Source organism: Mustela nivalis (assembly GCF_964662115.1).
Source record: "Mustela nivalis genome assembly, chromosome: 1".
Classification (NCBI taxonomy): Eukaryota; Metazoa; Chordata; class Mammalia; order Carnivora; family Mustelidae; genus Mustela; species Mustela nivalis.
Genome location: NC_139020.1, coordinates 48,333,963 through 48,352,188, shown reverse-complemented (window position 1 = coordinate 48,352,188; position 18,226 = coordinate 48,333,963). Strand labels below are relative to the sequence as shown.

Below are 18,226 nucleotides of genomic sequence, written 5' to 3'. Positions count from 1 at the left end.
AGCTTTATTAGAACTGGGGATACATTTTGGCAACTCTGTAGATTAATTAATGGAAGATTTTATTTTTAGGATTAATCAAAGTTGAAGGGTCAGAAGATTTTCTTTCTGTTCAGCCACTGCCTTCAAGTCCATTCGCTCAGCCAGTGCCAAAGGAAACAATACCATCTATGGAAGATTCTGGAGTGTCTTTGACATCCTCACCATATCTGACTTCCTCTGTTACTTTAGATCTTCTTGCTAAAGAAGTAACTATATCTTCTGGTTTGGACTCTTTGGCCTCCAAAGACAAAGGCCAATTAGAAGTGAGCACTTTGATGCCAGACACATCCATAGAAAAAGAGTTTATATTTGAAAGTGGTTTAGGCTCAGGGTCTGGGCAAAAGGTAGATCAGATTACTTGGCCATGGAATGAGACTTCATTAGAGAAGAGTTCTGAACCACCATCTAAGTCATGGCTTGAAGATCAGGAGTCACTTTTGCCAACTGAGGTTATAGATGAGAAATTAGTTCTAGATGACAAAATAGATTCTATAGGACAAAGTATTGACTATTTAAAATATGGGCATTTTGATAAATCCACAAAATTTGCAGAGGAAGAACTCATTGGTGGGCCTACTGTGCCCATCTCTGCAGAAACTACAACTCAATCTGCATCTCTAGTTCTCTCCAAACAAATATCAGAGGTACCTGACATTGATTATTACCCGGTTACCAAAGCACCTCTCCTACTGACATCTATAGCAACCTCTGCTTCTACTGATAAACCAGATCTACCGTTTCTAAAGGAGGATGTGGAACAAACTACAGAGTCATCCAACCATGAATGGTTTGATAATGAGATTTCAGTAATGAAGCCAGACATGCAACAGTTGGGGACTGTATTGCCAGAATCAGATGTAGTTTGGGCAAGAACTTCTTCCTTAGGGAAATTGTTCAGAGACACGTTGGCAAGTACACCACAGACTACTGACAAGCTCTGGTTGAAATCTTCCATAACACAGTCTACCAAATTGTCTCCAACCACCAGCTCCACCCTGCTAGAGGATGAAGTAATTATGGGTGTTCAGGATATTTCATTAGAACTGGACCGGATAGGCACAGATTACTATCAGTCTGAGCTAATCCCAGAGGAAAATGGCAAGGTTGGTAGTTATGTGGAAATGTCTACAAATGTCCACTCCACAGAGAGGGCTATTGTGGCACAGCCCACGGAAGGAGGTGACTTGAGTCATACCCAGACTGCAGGAGCTTTGTTGGTTTTCTTTAGCCTCCGAGTGACAAACATGATGTTTTCAGAAGATCTGTTTAATAAAAACTCTTTGGAGTATAAAGCACTGGAACAAAGATTTTTGGAACTGGTAAGCACTAGAAGTGGAACATGGGCATTAGTGAATAATCATGTATGAACTAACTCTCTTTTCCCTAAACACATAAGATCCAATGAAAGTGTGGTCTGCTGTGAACATTGATTTACAAATAGTGTCATGGCCTAGGGTAGGTAGAAAAACAATAAGTTAGATACTAAGAAATGGAAAACACCAACATGGCACAAGGGTGATGTAGAAACTTAGATACTGAAGATTGAATTCCATGAATTATGGAACTGAAACAAGCTTAAAAAATTTTTTTTTCACATGTTACTGTAAGACCAGTATTTTGTACGTACTTTTGATACTTACACTGTTGTGATTCTTTAGTGAAACAGAGAGAGTAAACTCTCTGGGTGTCTAAAACTGTCAGTTCCATTGGTTCCTAAATAGCACTGGGAAAATCTCTCACTCTCAAATAACTCAAAATTTATACTATTATGGATGAACAGTTTAAATAATGTAAATAGAATATAGTTTGGAAAAGTAGGGGAGGGGCTCATCCTTTTTTTTTGAGTGGGGGTTGGTATATTTTGAACAAAATGCAAAACCTTGTAAACTGACTACTTTTCTTGTATTGTAGCTGGTTCCCTATCTCCAGTCAAATCTCACAGGATTCCAGAATTTAGAAATCCTGAACTTTAGAAATGGCAGTATTGTTGTAAACAGCCGAATGAAGTTCATGAAGTCTGTCCCTCTTAATGTCAACAATGCTGTATACATGATTCTGGAAGACTTTTGCACCACTGCCTACCAGACCATGAACTTGGCTATTGATAAATTCTCCCTTGATGTAGAATCAGGTAATGGTATTGAATACTATTGTGGTTTCTAAGTGGAATCCAGTGATTATTATTGTGTATTTTCCTTTATACTGAGTCAAGGTGAATTTATTACTTGAAGGGAAAAGGATACTATGTCAGGCAAAATATTCACATCTTGGTAATTATTAAATGATCTTTTCATAGGACATCAATATCATTCTTATTTTTTTTTAGAGAATATAATAGTAAATGTATTTTTATTTTTTAAAATTTTAATTTCTTCTTATTATGTTCAATTAGCCAACGTATAGTTTTTGGTCATTAGTTTTGCTTATTCTCTTTTTTAAAAGGTTGTTCACACACATTATCTTGTTTACCTCCCATTCCCTTTTCTACCTATTCTGTCTAGCACTAACTCTCTCTTTTACTTATCCACTGGATCTGCTCTGGCTACATCTCTAAAGTTGCCAAGCTCAAATGATTTTTGGCTTTCTTTTCTTCTATATTATTTTCCTAAGGTATTTTATCCATTTCCATGGTTGTAAGTCTTATATAAATGTCAATAATTCTTTTTTTTTTTTTGCAAAAAAGATTTTTTTACTTTTTAATTTTTATTTGCAAATCAGACTTATCTTCTGAGCTCCAGAATCAAAATATAACTATGTATTTGATGATCTCAGTTTAGATGTATCATCCTATGTATATTGAACCTAAGATATCCAAGAATGAGCTCTTGTTTTCCATATCTCTCCCTCTTTTAACTAAGTCTAATCCTTTAGTCAGCTTCACCATCTTGAGAAATGGAAGTCATGTCCATTGAGCTACTTAAATCAGAAACCTAGGAAGTCATTCTGATACCTGTTTCTATTACCCCCAAACTTATGTTGGTTCTGAATATTCTAAATATATCTCAAATCTGTGTACTTCTTTCTCCACTGCTGCTAGTCTAGGCCAATCATTCATCAACCCACATTTGAACCAGTTTCCCTACTACTTCTCCCCTATCCCTTCTCCCAGATAGCAGCCAGGGTACTCTTTCTAAAACATCAGATTATTTCACTTTCCTGCTTGAAATATTTCAGTGGCTTCCTGGTTCAACAGCCACAAGGTCTGGTCCCTCTTTTCCTCCAGTATTATCTAGTGAAACTAACTTCTTGGCTAAAGTCCTCATATTCAAGAAACTTTTTTTTCTTTCTTTCTTTTTCTTTTTCTTTTTTTTTTTTTTTTTTGGTTTAAAGCCTTTGTGCCAAGTATCTTTAATCTCCAGAATAGCAAGAAAATCAGCAATTCTTAAAACCATATTAGATTCTCTGGAAACAGACTATGCTATGCTATTTATTTATTTATTTATTTAGGCTAAACATCACGCTTTTCATCTAGATGAGCCTATGGATTTTTTCCACATATTTCATCTGTCTTTTTTTTTTTCTTTGTATTTATTATTTATTTACTTACTTATTTATTTTTCAGTTTTAAGAGGTTTTTTTTGTATATTATTTTTTTTAATTAATTTTTTATTTTTTATAAACATATATTTTTATCCCCAGGGTTACAGGTCTGTGAAGCACCAGGTTTACACACTTCACAGCACTCACCCAAGCACATACCCTCCCCAATGTCCATAATCCCACCCCCTTCTACCAAACCTCCTCCCCCCAGCAACCCTCAGTTTCTTTTGTGAGATTAAGAGAAGAATCAATGAAACAAGATGGGATTGGGAGGGAGACAAACCATAAGTGACTCTTAATTTCATCTGTCTTTTGTATCCTTGTCACTGTTTGCCATTCACAGGTTGCCATTCACCAGTGAACAGCATATAATGAAACCAAGTGGGATGAAAGACCCATCATGGTCAATGTCTTACATGATTTTTGATCACTTATTGTTCTAATTTTTTAAAATTTTTATTTTTATTCTCACCTAATCAAAGAAAAATAAAGGTACTGAAATCAAAATATTGTTAAGAATGGCCCGAGGAGGTCCAGGGCTGATATATTTTTCTAACATTGGCTTCCACAAATCTCAAATGTTCTTAGCTGCTCTTATTGGGTTATACACACTCCTGAGGCTCCTATCAATGTCTGGGCTTTGTCTCCTGTTCCATGTTCTCACTATGGGATAGGGCATTTAGCATCACATATAGAATAGAGGTAGCCTGTGGTAGGTTAGGGTTGGTGCAGATGAATGGTATATGAAAACTGTGTTCAATTTAGATTGAGAACTACATGGCATAGGTTTTAAAGTGTCTTCCTGCTCCCTTGATAAACAATGAAAAAGCTTACCCAGATCATTGAGTTTTATGCCTTGGCTCTGGATTTTTAGAGATATTTAACAACAGCTCATCAATCCAAGGATGAGTCAGAATTTTTTTGTGGTATTAGTGGTGATGGTGTATTTTAATGTTTCAGGAAGGGGGGTGTCCCTTGTTACTTTGGAGGGGGTTAATGTTACTGGAGGGACTTCATGTACTCGTTCCTGTGTTTTGCCTTTTCTTGTTTCATTCGCTAGTGGGTTTTTTTTTTTTTTTTTTAATGTTTTAGGTGATCAAGCCAACCTTTGCAAGTTTCAGGCATGCAATGAATTTTCTGAGTGTGTAGTCAACCCCTGGAGTGGAGAAGCAGAGTGTAGATGCTTCCCTGGGTACCTGAGTGTGGAAGAACTACCTTGTCAGAGTCTCTGTGATCTACAGCCTGACTTCTGCTTGAATGATGGAAAATGTGACATTATGCCTGGACATGGGGCCATTTGTCGGTATGTTGTAGTTAGAGATTTTGGTTTCCCAAGGTTATGGATACTTCCTCCATATAGATACTTCTTGGATGGGTATAATGAGTCTACACCTATGATTTTAGGATAATCACAACAATATTTATTATAGAAGTTTTATCTAGGCAATAGATGGATGCCCTCTAGTTCTCATGTGGAGAGTGGGTCAATTAATAGGGCTCAATTATACCCAGATCAATTGGTTATTTTATTTTTATACTTTTAAGATGCTGTAAGAAAAACATTATTTAAATGTGTCTTAATTAGAATACTTGAAGTAGTTGGAGACCTTTGTGTTGGTTCTTAGTGGTGATGATAAGGCAATTTATACTCAAATTAGGTTTAGGCTAAGATAATACTTTACACTGTGAAATTTTATTGTCTACTTGGATATTTTCTTTTTTTTTTTTTTTTAAAGATTTTATTTATTTATTTGTCAGAGTGAGCATGGGCAGACAGAGTGGCAGGCAGAGGCAGACGGAGAAGCAAGCTCCCACTGAGCAAGGAGCATGATGTGGGACTCGATCCCAGGATGCTGGGATCATGACCTGAGCTGAAGGCAGTGGCTCAACCAACTGATCCACCCAGGTGTTCCAACTTGGATATTTTCTTAATGCCTGTGGCTTTCTCTTGGTCCTACTGAATGTTTGAAAATAAGGAAAAGCAAGTATTTAAAGCCTTTGAAATTGTAACAAATATATTTTAAGTAACTTAGGTCCATTTTTTAATAAGGCAGAACTACAGAAACTCCAGCAGACAGATGAACAGATTTGGGTAGCCTAGCCATTCTCCCCGGTCATTTTCCTTAAACAAATCAGCCTCTGAACCATACAACAACTAGTCACATGGTTGTAAAAGGAGAGAATGCTGAGAACGAGCAGAGAAACATGAATAAGAAGACAGTTTATGGATGTCAAGATGTGCAAATATTATAGATGCCAGACCCAGAGGATATAAGTGGGAATGATCCAGACTCTTCTGTTCAAAAAAGTACAAAGTTTAGCTAGAAAACTCAAAGGAAAAATAGTCTTTTTATTTTCAGAGATAATGGTGGTTCCAGCACCGAGGTGAGCACTGTGAGGAGTTTGTGTCTGAGCCCTTGCTGTTCTCAGAATTTAAGACACGTTTGCACAAGTCTGGAGCCTGGTTGTTGCAGGCATCTCTGCAGTATGGTGAAAGAACACTAGGAGTTTAGAGACCTGGGTTCTAGACCCAGAGCTGTTGCTGACTAATTGTGTGATCTCAGTCACTTTCCTTTCTAGGTCTGTTTTTTGTTAAGTATAAGTAAGGAATTTAATTAGAACACTTTACATCTACCCAATCTTTTATTTAGTTATTTACAAATAGTCAGGGAGGACATACTGGGTCTGTACGAAGCACTATTCACAACCTTAAATTGTATGATCATTGAATCTATTATGTTCACTTCTTTTTAAAAAATTTTTTAAAAGATTTTATTTATTTATTTCTGGAGAGAGATCACAAGTAGGCAGAGTGGCAGGGAGAGGGAGAAGCAGGTTCCCCACTGAGCAGAAGGCCCACTGTGAGGTTCCATCCCAGGACCCAGGGATCCTGACCTGAGCTGAAGGCAGATGCTTAACTGACTAAGCCACCCAGGCACCCCTTTTATGTTCACTTCTGTACTGAAGCTTCACTTGGTCAGCCTTTATTTTGTTACCTTTCCCCAGTCCCGCCAAAGGTTCTGCCATTGTTGTTTTCAACACAGTGATTCTGTTTTTGGACTTTGTCACTTGTCATTACAGATGCCGGGTGGGTGAGAATTGGTGGTACCGAGGTGAGCACTGTGAGGAATTTGTGTCTGAGCCCTTGGTCATAGGCGTCACCATTGCCTCGGTGGTTGGGCTTGTCCTCGTCTCTTCTGCTTTTGTCTTCTTCTTTGTCAGGACTCTTCAGGCTCATTATGATAGGAGAGAAACAGAGAGGCCCATCAGGTAAATAAGATAAATTGCTCTCTAATGGAATAAAATGTTCCTTTTAGTCATTTATTTTGTACTTCTTATATGCCAAATATTGGATAATGATCTGGGTGGAGGAGAGCTATAAAGTTGAATAAAAACATGGTCCCTGGCCTGAAAGAGTGTTAGATTAGAAACAAACATAAGCACTGGTATGAATAAGATGAGGGATAAATTGCTTTTGCCTGGGAAGAGAGTCTTAGAAGTTTTAATGATAGTTATGATATTTAGCCAGAAATAAGAGTAGATATTTGCTCTGGGGGTGGCTAATTGAATGAGCATGAGCAAAGTCGCAGGAATCCATGAATCTCAAGGCACACTGAAGGAGTGGCATTGTTGAATGTGGCCAAAATGCCTCTTTCCTGGTGGGAAGTGGTTAGAAGGGTGATGGACATGAGGTGAGGCCCTTGTGTGAGGACCACATTTGTTAGTTTGTTCCTTTTAGTTCATTCCAGTGGTAATTAGCCAGACTTCAATGTATTTATTATTTTTTAAAAAAGATGTATGTGTTTATTTGAGAGAGAGTGTGCATGCACATGCATGACTGGGTAGAGGAGCAGAGGGAGAGAATCCTCAAGGAGACTCCCCACTGAGCACAGAGGCCATGATGGGGCTAGATCTCACCACCCATGAGATCATAACCTAAGCTGAAACCAAGAGTCAGAGACTCAATTGACTGAGCCACCCAGGCACCCCATAATTAGCCAGATTTTAAATCTGGCTAAGAGTCTGACAAGAACTGAAATCTGGTTCTCTGTTTAGTAGCTTCATTAATAGGAGAAATAAAACTTGCTCAACTTAGGAGGCTAGGGATTCAGAGACCTTTTAGTTGTTATGTGATTGAGATCCCCGCTTGTACTTTGCTTCTGTGTTTCTAGAGTCTATAAGGGCTACGCTTCAGGTTCAAGTTACCTTCCCTCGACCTCTGGCATGGCTAAGAAGTTACCTCTCCTAGGTGCCTAGAGTACCCAGGAGGACATACTTCCATCATTGTTCTTAAACTTTTTACTGACTCACTTTGCATTAGAGTATAATCTCATTCAGGACAGAGTTCCACCAAAGTCTTCATGTCATCAGCATCTGTGATAACCCTAGGCACATAATCAATGCTGAGTACATATTTGTAGCTCTGAATTGAATTTCACTAAGGTCTCTCTACATTTATTTTCTACCAATTCTCTGTGTGGTTACATGGTTACATACTGATTTTGATTTACATACTCAGGGAATGATGGAGCTGTATTCATTTAATGATATGCTATCTGTTGACAGACATATTTCCTCATTAATATTTATTAATAAACACTGTGGGGCAAATAAAGATGGATGATAAGTGAAACAGTAATTCCTTAGGGCCCTTGCCATGTAGTTGGGGAGATGATAAGGACAACACCTGATCTGGATATTTCTCATAGTCACATTCCTACATTTGTATCCAGTTCACCTCTTTTTCTTGCTCAACAGAAATCTTACCGCAGGTAAATAGTCTTCTAAGTAGTTGAGTGTCTGAAGAACCTGAACCAACCATCCTTTCCTTTTTGTGGTTCCAGCAGGCAACCTGACAGCCTCTCATCCATCGAAAATGCTGTGAAGTACAATCCTGTGTATGAAAGCCATGTGGCTGGACCCGAGCAGTATGAGGGACCCCATCCTCAGCACCCCTTCTCTAGTTTTGCAGGTGGAGAAATGATTGGTGGTCTGAGCAGGGAAGAAATCCAGCAAATGTATGAGACCAGTGGGCTTTCCAGCGAGGTAGGAAACTTTGCTTTTCTGTTGCTGCTCTGCTGGTGTGTGTGTGTGTGTGTGTGCGCGCGCGTGCGTGTATGTGTGTGTGCGTGTGTGTGTGTGCATGCACACATGTATGTGTATGCATGTACATGGGCTTCAGGAAAGGATGAAAAATATTTCATGATCAGTTTCTTTCCTCATGATATCTTCCAGGTGATGTGGTATGCAGGGGATATATAATTCTGAGCCGTAACTCATTTCCCACCCAGTGGCTTCTTTTTGCATTATTAGCAAATGCTTTCTCTCTCCTCCCTCCCTTCCTTAGGAATATATCTCTGGGTTTTTAAGAGTGATTCCAGCAATATCCAAACCCCCATCTCTCTGAAAAGGCCATTCTTTCCTATAACTCTCCCCTGGATAGCCCAGAAAGCTAGAACTCCTTCTAAAGCGCTGTTGAGGTTTTTCTAATGCAATGTATGGTCTTTTTTTCTTTTCTAAGGAAATTCAAGAAAGAATGAGAATTCTAGAACTGTATGCCAGTGATCCTGAGTTTGTAGCTTTCGTGAGAGAACATCAAATGTAAGCATCTGATATAGTCTTCTTCTCAGGTTCCTTGCAGGGTGCCTTCTAGTAGGGGCGCCCACGTGAGTACATAATTCCTGTCCACATGACGTGGCTTCTGGGGATAACCGATGTTTGTTGAACTCTTTACAGTTCATATGCTTCCACACGGATTACTTCATTTATTCTTCATAATGGCTTTTTAAGTTGAACGTCTTGTATTTAAATTTTTTAAAAGATTTTATTGATTTATTTGAGAGAACAAGGAGGAGGGAGCGAGAGAGAGTGCATCTGAGGGTGGGGGAGGGCAGAGGGAGAAACGGGATGTGGGGCTCGATCCCAGGACTTGGGGATCATGACCTCAGCTGAAGGCAGATGCTTAACCTACTAAGCCTCCTAGGCACCCCTGTATTTAATTTTACAAATGGGGAGAGGAAGCCTCGGAGAGATGAAGGGACTTAAGACCATAATGATAGCAAATGGCAGAGAAGATTTAAAACTAAGACACTGTTCTGGTCTAGAGATGCCTGGGCTGTTCATATTTTCTCTCTTGTTACCACAGATATCACATGTGATTTAATGCTATGCAGTATTTTTCATAGACAGTTTCTAAGAAAAGCATTTGAGCAGCCATAAATCCTCACATATTTTGATGTATCTTTCCATTTCTGTCTTTGTAGACACTTGTCAGTATGCTTTGAATTACACAAATCTCATTAAGGTATACACGTTGTCCTTATAAAGTTCATCTTACATTTCCCTCTATCTCTTTCCATTTGCTTTTCTCAGAGTGCATTTTGGGCAAGTGTCTGTAATTATTTTTCTTTGTTCCCCAGGATCCATAGCCAGCCTTAGGTTATAAAAATAAACTATCTTGTAAAGAGACCATTATAGACATTAATTGAGTATAGTGGGTGAGATATAATTTGGCTTTGATTTTTGGTCCTGTTGCCCTCATAAAGGTACCTCCTTATGTATGGGTTCCACCGAGGCCAGATATCCTCATCTGGCTTTTAGAAGAGAAAAACCAGAGCAATTCATGCATGCTTACAGAAGAAATTGATGAAAGCTCATGATCACGCAGAGCTCTGATGGGAGCCCCTGCCCCTATGCTCTGAATCCCTTTGTTCCAATAAGCAGCCCCTCACTCATGGTTCTGATTAACTGTAACCTAAGGGAACTGAAGAAGTTGCTCATTTATTTATTTTTTAATAAACATATAATGTATTTTTAGCCCCAGGGGTACAGGTTGTGAATCACCAGGTTTACACACTTCATAGCACTCATCACAGCACACACCACCAATGTCCATAACCCCACCACCCTCTCCTGACCCCCCAGCCCCCAGCAACCCTCAGTTTGTTCTGCGAGATTAGGAGTCTCTTATGGTTTGTCTCCCTCCCAATCCCATCTTGTTTCATTTATTCTTTTCCTACTCTGCAAACCACCCATGTTGCATCTCCATGAAGAAGATGCTTATTAATTCCATGTACATGGTGGAGACTCCTTTAAAAATCTCTAAACATCTGAAAAAAATTTAAAAATAAATAAATAAAAATAAAATAAAAAAGAAATGAAAAAAAAAATCTCTGAACACTGACTTGGCCCCATTGTCAACCTTGCTGTTAGACAACAATGCTGTTAGAGCAATATTACTGGGAGTCTACCTTTTTTTTTTTTTAGATTTTATTTATTTATTTGACAGAGAGATCACAAGTAAGCAGAGAGGCAGGCAGAGAGCGAGGAAGGGAAGCAGGCTCCCTGCTGAGCAGAGAGCCCGATGCAGGACTTGATCCCAGGACCCTGAGATCAGGGCCTGAGCTGAAGGCAGCGGCCCAACCCACCCAGGCGCCCCAGGAGTCTGGCTTTTAAAGACCAGGACTTCTACTCCTCCCTGAATCTCCAGCCAGCAGATGGCCTATTGCTCCATTTCAGTGGTATCCAATAGAAAGAACATGATTGATGTTGCCTAAGACTATTTTTAAGCTCTTTAGAGCCTTGAATGTGCTCCCTGAGTTAAAAACATATTTCATCTAGACTAGGACATCAAAAGAAAGGATTCAGGAGAGCCTAATTAGGGACACACAGATTAACTACATGCTACAGTTCCTTATGGTAACTATCTGCCATGGAAATAGAAATGAAAAAGAAAAATAAAAAAGAAATATACCAAAAAAAAAAAAAATCAATGTAACAAAGAAGATTTAAACAAAAAGATCCTGTGAAACAGAAGAGAGCCCATGCAGACACTGTAACCTTAAGAGGGATGTTCACTGAGGGAAGACAGCATTGCAAAAATGTTAGGCCTGCCGTCCATATGACATTTTCAATTTCACGTAGTCTCAGCATCTACGAGTATCCCAAGAAAAAGTAGGCTTGATTTAGAATTCATAAAAGCTTGACAGCGTCTTCACAGAGTGGGGTTTCTTTTTGTTGTTGCTGTTTTTGTTTGTTTGTCTTATTTGTTTTTTAACTTGGCAAAGGCCAGGAAAACTTCCCTGCAAGGAAAGAAAATAGAAAGTATTAGTGATCTTAGGAACATAGTTTGGTGGTGTATTGTAACAAAAGTGCATTACAGGGCATTCTTGCTTTTTCCATTAATTGTTCTCTGTTTTTTGTTTTTGTTTTTTCATGGCAGGGAAGAGCTTTAACCAAAACTTCTATTTTGAAACTGATCAGAAGCCTAGAGAAGATGGAGATCCCTTGCTACCTCTGTCATATAATTAACCTGGATTTTAAACTCTGTTGGAAGAAGAAGAATTTTCTACTCAAAAAATTAAGTTTGGAGACCAATTTTTTTTTTCCAGCTTAAAATTTCAGAATATAGTAAGAAATATGGCAATTTTTATGCCTACAAAGACCAAAAGTTTTATTTAAAGAAACTGAAAATGGTATGAGTTCTGGGAAGTATTCTACAAGGAAAATAATGACCCGAGAATTGGGGCTGGATTTGGGGTCTGCTTCTGAATCTCTGAAGGTATGACTCAGAAACAGTGGTTCAGGTTTCCCTGGAGGAAAATAAGGCAAGACTCTTTCAGGAGAAGGCAGGTTTAGTAAGTGAATATTTGGTAGTATGTCTGTTATTAGAATATTGTGGAATGAAAAGCCTTTGAATTAGTTTTATAAAGTTTGTAGTCAGACACTCATTTAAATAAAAAACATTAAGTATTTTTGGCAGTTAGACTGCTGAAGGAAAAACAACATTTTTGCGATAGTATAGAATTAGGCTTGTACTTTTTCTACCAGAGTTTTGAATTTCCTCAGTATGTGAATCAAGACCACATTATTGTTAAGTATGTCAGTATCCTATTTTTTTTTTTTTTTTTTGGTTGTCAAGGGCAATACATATGTATAGTGTTTAATGGGTTCCTGTTAGACTGCAGATGAATTTAATCATATGGACAGGGAGGAGTGGGCATTGGTCAAAGTCACAGCACTGTTAATATACTTTGCTGATTGGTGGGTGGACTAAGTCGAACTAATGGGCTCCTTGACTCTTCTTCTGCTATCTCATGTTGTCCTAGGCAAGTCCTGGATTTTTCTAGTTCCTGATATATTAATTGGGAAAGCAGCACTAACTACCTCACATAGTATAGATTAGCTTGTTTACATTGCTTCTTCTTATGTAATAGTTTGTGTCTAAATTCATTCCTGCTTACACGAAACATGACAGGACTTTTACTGCAATTAAAATTTTAAAAATTATATAGGTAGGAAACATCCACATATTATATAAATCTTAATTGAAAATGGAAGTTTTCCTCTTTCTCTCTAGTAAATTTTCGAGTGGGTAGCTTTGGAGGGTGCAAGGAGAGGGCCAAATAATCTTCACTATTAATATCAAATTGCATATACAAATAGCTTATTATTGATATAGTTATTTTATGTTAGATGTCTTCATGTTTGCCAAAAATAATCTTGAACATTTTGATTTCTTTCTGATCAGATTTAACCAGATTAGACTGACTATAAGATAAAATACTTAATTCATGTATTTTTTTTCTTAACTTGATGATTGCCAATGTCACTCATTATGGAGATATCCAAAACTAGATCTCTGAGTACATGGCATAGTAAAACTATTGAAAGTCTAGAAGATATCCAGCTAGTTTGCAAAGTATGTATGGTGTGGGTTGGTATGAAGGTTCCTGTATCTCGGTATTCCTTTTCATTCCCTTCTCACTTAATGGATTTTCTACGAGTTCAGAGTAGACACAAGCCACTGCTTGGACATTTTCTACTGGGCTCATTTGAAAGGAATTGATAATTAATTATCTTTAAAGCATTATAAATGTTAATGATATTTGCCACTACTAAATGCATAATTTTATTTCTGAAACTTTCAAAGATTTCTGTTTAACCTTCTTGTGTTTCAAACTTTTTTCCTAAACTTATTTGTGTTAAATGAAAAGAAAATTTGTCTTTATCACACATTAACACTAGACTGCAACAGTTTGAATGTCTGCTTGCTGGCAGAGTTCTAGATGGGCATAAAAGGAGTCTGGGGCAAGTCACCACCTGGAACATAGGAGAAGCACAAATTAAAAGAGCTAAAGAAGATTGTTGTTTTCTAGAGGCTAAGCAGTAAAGTGGGAATTTGAGAATGCTGACATGTCTCTGGCTCTCTCTTTTATATGACCTTTTTGTGTAAGCACAAATCATTCAGCCCTACATGAATGTCTGCTCCACACCTATTAAATGGAAGAATAAGGGAACTCCTACATCTCAAGGATAATGACTTTGCCCTACTCTTGCTATAGCTGAACCACAGTGGGAAAGATCAGAGAATGCAGCTTCCAAGGTGACAATCCATAGGGCTAAAGGAGCTATTGCTCTAACGGGGCAGAGGACATTGAAAGAGCTTCTTTTTAAAAGAGCTTTCTCTGAGGCAATTTAATGGAATGTTCATTTAAAAGTATAAGGACTTGGGCGCCTGGGTGGCTCAGGTGGCTAAGTGACTGCCTTCAGCTCAGGTCATGATCCTGGAGTCCCGGAATCGAGTCCCAGATGGGGCTCCCTGCTTGGCAGGGAGTCTGCTTCTCTCTCTGTCCCTCCCCCTTCTCATGCTCTCTCTCTCTCAAATAAATAAATAAAATCTTAAAAAAAATCTTAAAAAGTATAAGGAATTAACTCTCCTTTGGGTTGTATGGTTTTGGGAACATACTCATTAACCTAGTAATAGAGTATTTAATAAAAATATCACCTTACTTGAAAACAATAAAATGCAGTTAGCACTAAAAGTATATGGTAAATAATTCACACTTTTTGGATTGATAAAGTGCTTTGGAGTATTGTACATATAGCCTTCATAACTGAGTGTACATTCACAATTACTGTTTTCATGGGTCTGGATGAAGGGGAATTTATTTGATTAATAAGACTCAATTTCTACCATGGCAATGTTTAAGGATGTTTGTTCACATTTATGTGCCCTAAAGTCTCATTTAGTACTTAATAAAACAAGTATAGGGTTTACTTGATTTTATTCCTACTTCTTTGTTTTTTCTTCTCCAGTATCTAGTTATTATTATGGGTTGGCAGCTCCCCCTCCCCCTCCTCTTGGTTACCATAGAGTGATTATAATGTAGTTGAACAACCTGACTCTCTAGAAGCTTTTGTTTTTTTCCTCATTTGCTTAAGGTAGGGATGGAAAGAAAACCAATGGAGTTGGTTAAATAAAGATTGCTGGGGGATGTAGCTAGTACCAGCTGTTCTGTAACTAGAGAAGGAATTGGTGACCTGTCTAAAAAGAACAGATAATACATAAATATGGTGTTAGCAGTCCAAATCAATCCTGCATGGGAAAGGCAGAAGGAAAATCAGCTACCACCAAAAGCAGCAGCATCAGAAACCTCAATTTTCAGTCTCTTTCTTCTTTACATTTTCATCTTCACTTTCTGGCAACAGGGCATGAAGAAGTTCTAAATCTATCTTGGAAAGAGGAAAGTGGTCTTAATTTGATTCCAAAGACTGAATTATAAAAACACAAATAGGGAGAAATGTGTCTAATAAAAATGCCCGTTAACTGATTAATTAGTGACCTAGTTTTAGTTACTAATTAGGAGAAACAGTGAGTAATAACTCTGTTTTTAAAAAGCTTTGTTCAGGATAAGCCCTAGTCACTGTTAGCTCTTGGCCTTGTGATGCTGGTCAGCTGTCTAGGTCCTTCAGTATATGTCCCAAATGAGCTAGTTCTTATTGGACTCTGTCCCATGAACTAAACTTTAAATTATCTTTTCACCAACATACACACATGTTTTGTGTCCCCCACTTAAAAAAAGAAAAGAGAGTGGGTTAAGCCGCTGCCTTCGGCTCAGGTCATGATCTCAGGGTCTTGGGATCGAGTCCCGCATCCGGCTCTCTGCTCAGCAGGGAGCCTGCTTCCTCCTCTCTCTCTCTGCCTGCCTCTCTGCCTACTTGTGATCTCTCTCTGTCAAATAAATAATAAAATATTAAAAAAAAAAAAGAGAGAAAAGAAAAAGATTTATTTATTTATTTATTTATTTATTTATTTATTTTAGAGGGCATGCTTGGGTGGGGTGGGAGGGGCAGAAGGGAAGAGAGAGAGAGAGAATCTCAAGCCGATTTCTCACCAAGTGGGAATCCCAATGCAGGGTTCAATCTCATGACCCTGAGATCCTGACCTGAGCTAAAACTGAAAGATGAAAGCTCAACTGACTGAGCCACCCTGGTTCCCTGTGTCTTTCCCCTCTGACCCGACCTCTCCCTTCTTATTTTGGTGCAAATAAATCTGTGCTAAGATAATAATAGCTGTTAAGGAATCATGATTTTTAAAAAAGATTTTATTTATTTATTTGAGAGAAAGATAGCATGTGAGCAGGGAGGGGCAGAGGGAGAGAGGGAAGAATTTGAACCAGGCTCTGCACTGAGAGCAGAGCCCTATGTTGGGGATCAATCCCAGGACCCTGAGATCATGACCTGAGCAGAAAATCAGAGTTGGATGCTTAACCAACTGAGCCACCCAGGTGCCCCAAGGAATCATGATTTTCTAAGTAACAACAAAATGGTATGTAGGCTTTCTGGATATAGTTCATGTTTCCAAATGAATAACTCTTATTGTCAATATTGCACACACTATGGCAGATTTGGGGGAAGAATATGCATATTTTTGGCAGGTGGGTGTTTGAATGAGTCTCAGAAAATCCTTTTCTGTACCATGTACACGCTTTTATTCCATTATTCATTAATGTTTTTATAATTTTTAAAATTTGTGTCACTGACTTTCCACTAAACTGAATTCTTTAATGTTAGAGTCATATCTTGCTAATTTGTTATTCATGAAGCCAAAGAATGGTTTGCCTACTGTAGACAGTTTGTCTACAGTAAATATTAACTCAATTGGCTTGAGATAGTGGGGTATATGTAGGTACCTATTTTATGACTAGCAAGCAAATGATTAATTTGTATCTTGGGAACAAATTAGGTGGACCTGGGAGGGGTTTACAAACTGTTTGGAAAGGAATGGTTTATAGAGATTTTAAAGTAACCATAAGCGTGTCAAGAGACTATGGACTCTGAAAAACAATATGAGGGGTTTGAAAGGGCGGGGGGTGGGAGGTTGGGTGAACCAGGTGGTGGGTATTAGAGAGGGCACAGATTGCATGGAGCACTGGGTGTGTTGCATAAACAATGGATCTTGGAACACCGAAAAAATATAAAATTAAAAAAAAGAGTAAGGAATGTGCTAGCATAGTAGATACAAGCTTCTTGTGTGTGGTTGGTGAGGGAGTGAAGATCAGGGAGCTTGCAGAGACAAGTTTGTAGGAATAAAAATTTGACTTTACTTTGTATTGATAGATTTGGGAGCATAATGCATATAGAAAACATTGTTTAATCTTAAAATACAGGTGTTTTTTAAAAAATGATCTGACTTCTTATTTATTTCTTTATTGCACAGAGCAGAATAAAATAAAGGCACTAGGGAGCAAGATGTGACTCAGTTCTTGCCTTTCTTCAAACCAACCAACCACAACAAAGCACTACCAGAGAGAGGGATAAGTTGGTTAAACCTGCCAGTTTTATTTATGTTCTTGTAATCATATCTTTTGAAAGTGATGCTATGCCTTTAAAATTAATTAATTAATTAATTTTAATTAATTTAATTAATCATGCTTATCCTGCACATAGCAGCAACTGATTTTTTATTTCCTCTCAGGTTCCCCATGTTCACCATAGGGGAAAATTCATAACTAAATCCTAGCAAAGTGGCTGGTGTCTCTGTGCTCCAAAGGAAAACTCCTGAAGTGGGAAAGCTTCATGCCAGATTCCTCCAGGTCATATTTCCCATATATGATATAAGTTCTTGGAAGCATCTATTTGGCTCCATGCTCCTAAAGGGGCAGGTATTCGTTTTGCTCAGTGTCAGATCATTTGTAAATACTTAGAGTCATATTGCTGCTTATGTGATACCATCAAAAGTTAAATATTTCATTCCCTATAATGAATGAAGGAAACACATTTATGATTCAGATTTTATTTTTTTTATTTTTTAAGATTTTATTTATTTATTTGACAGAGATCACAAGCAGGCAGAGAGGCAGGCAGAGAGAGAGGAGGAAGCAGGCTCCCTGCTGAGCAGAGAGCCCGATGCGGGGCTCGATCCCAGGACCCTGGGACCATGACCCGAGCCCAATGCAGAGAACTTAACACACTGAGCCACCCAGGTGATTCATGATTCATGATCCATGATTCAGATTTTAAATTGCTATTGCTCTGAAGTCACAGAAAATAAAACAGATTCAAAATTTTTTGAAGTTTGAGGAAAAATTAAATTGTACTTATTTGAAAAAACAGACATGAGTTTAATCTCCAAATGATTCTTATAAATTAGTAGTTATGATGCCCCTTTCCCTACCCTTTAAAAAATTTTACCATGGGCACCATTTTTCCACTTAACTTTTTATGGAGAAAACTCCTGTGAAATTTCCTCAAAGAATCTGTGCTTTTTGCTGTCTTAATACCTTACTTACTATAAATAAGAGAAGCCTGATGATAGAAACTAAAGAAAAAAATGATTCTTTTCCTTTTTTTATGCTATTTGGAT

General features: G+C 38.1%; 1 protein-coding gene across 1 annotated transcript in view; it reads left to right on the top strand.

Annotated features, from left to right (window-relative positions):
• IMPG2 (interphotoreceptor matrix proteoglycan 2) overlaps positions 1–14,642 on the top strand; it is a gene marked incomplete at its 5' end in the record, with an annotated part of 86,024 nt that extends 71,382 nt beyond the window's left edge. The window contains 7 exons of the mRNA XM_082696192.1: positions 70–1,358; positions 1,951–2,170; positions 4,672–4,882; positions 6,661–6,849; positions 8,424–8,625; positions 9,101–9,180; positions 11,801–14,642. Coding sequence (XP_082552318.1) covers positions 70–1,358; positions 1,951–2,170; positions 4,672–4,882; positions 6,661–6,849; positions 8,424–8,625; positions 9,101–9,180; positions 11,801–11,813 — 2,204 coding nt within the window. The 3' untranslated portion in view covers positions 11,814–14,642. The remainder of the gene's footprint in view (positions 1–69; positions 1,359–1,950; positions 2,171–4,671; positions 4,883–6,660; positions 6,850–8,423; positions 8,626–9,100; positions 9,181–11,800) is intronic.
• Positions 14,643–18,226: the final 3,584 nt, after the last annotated feature.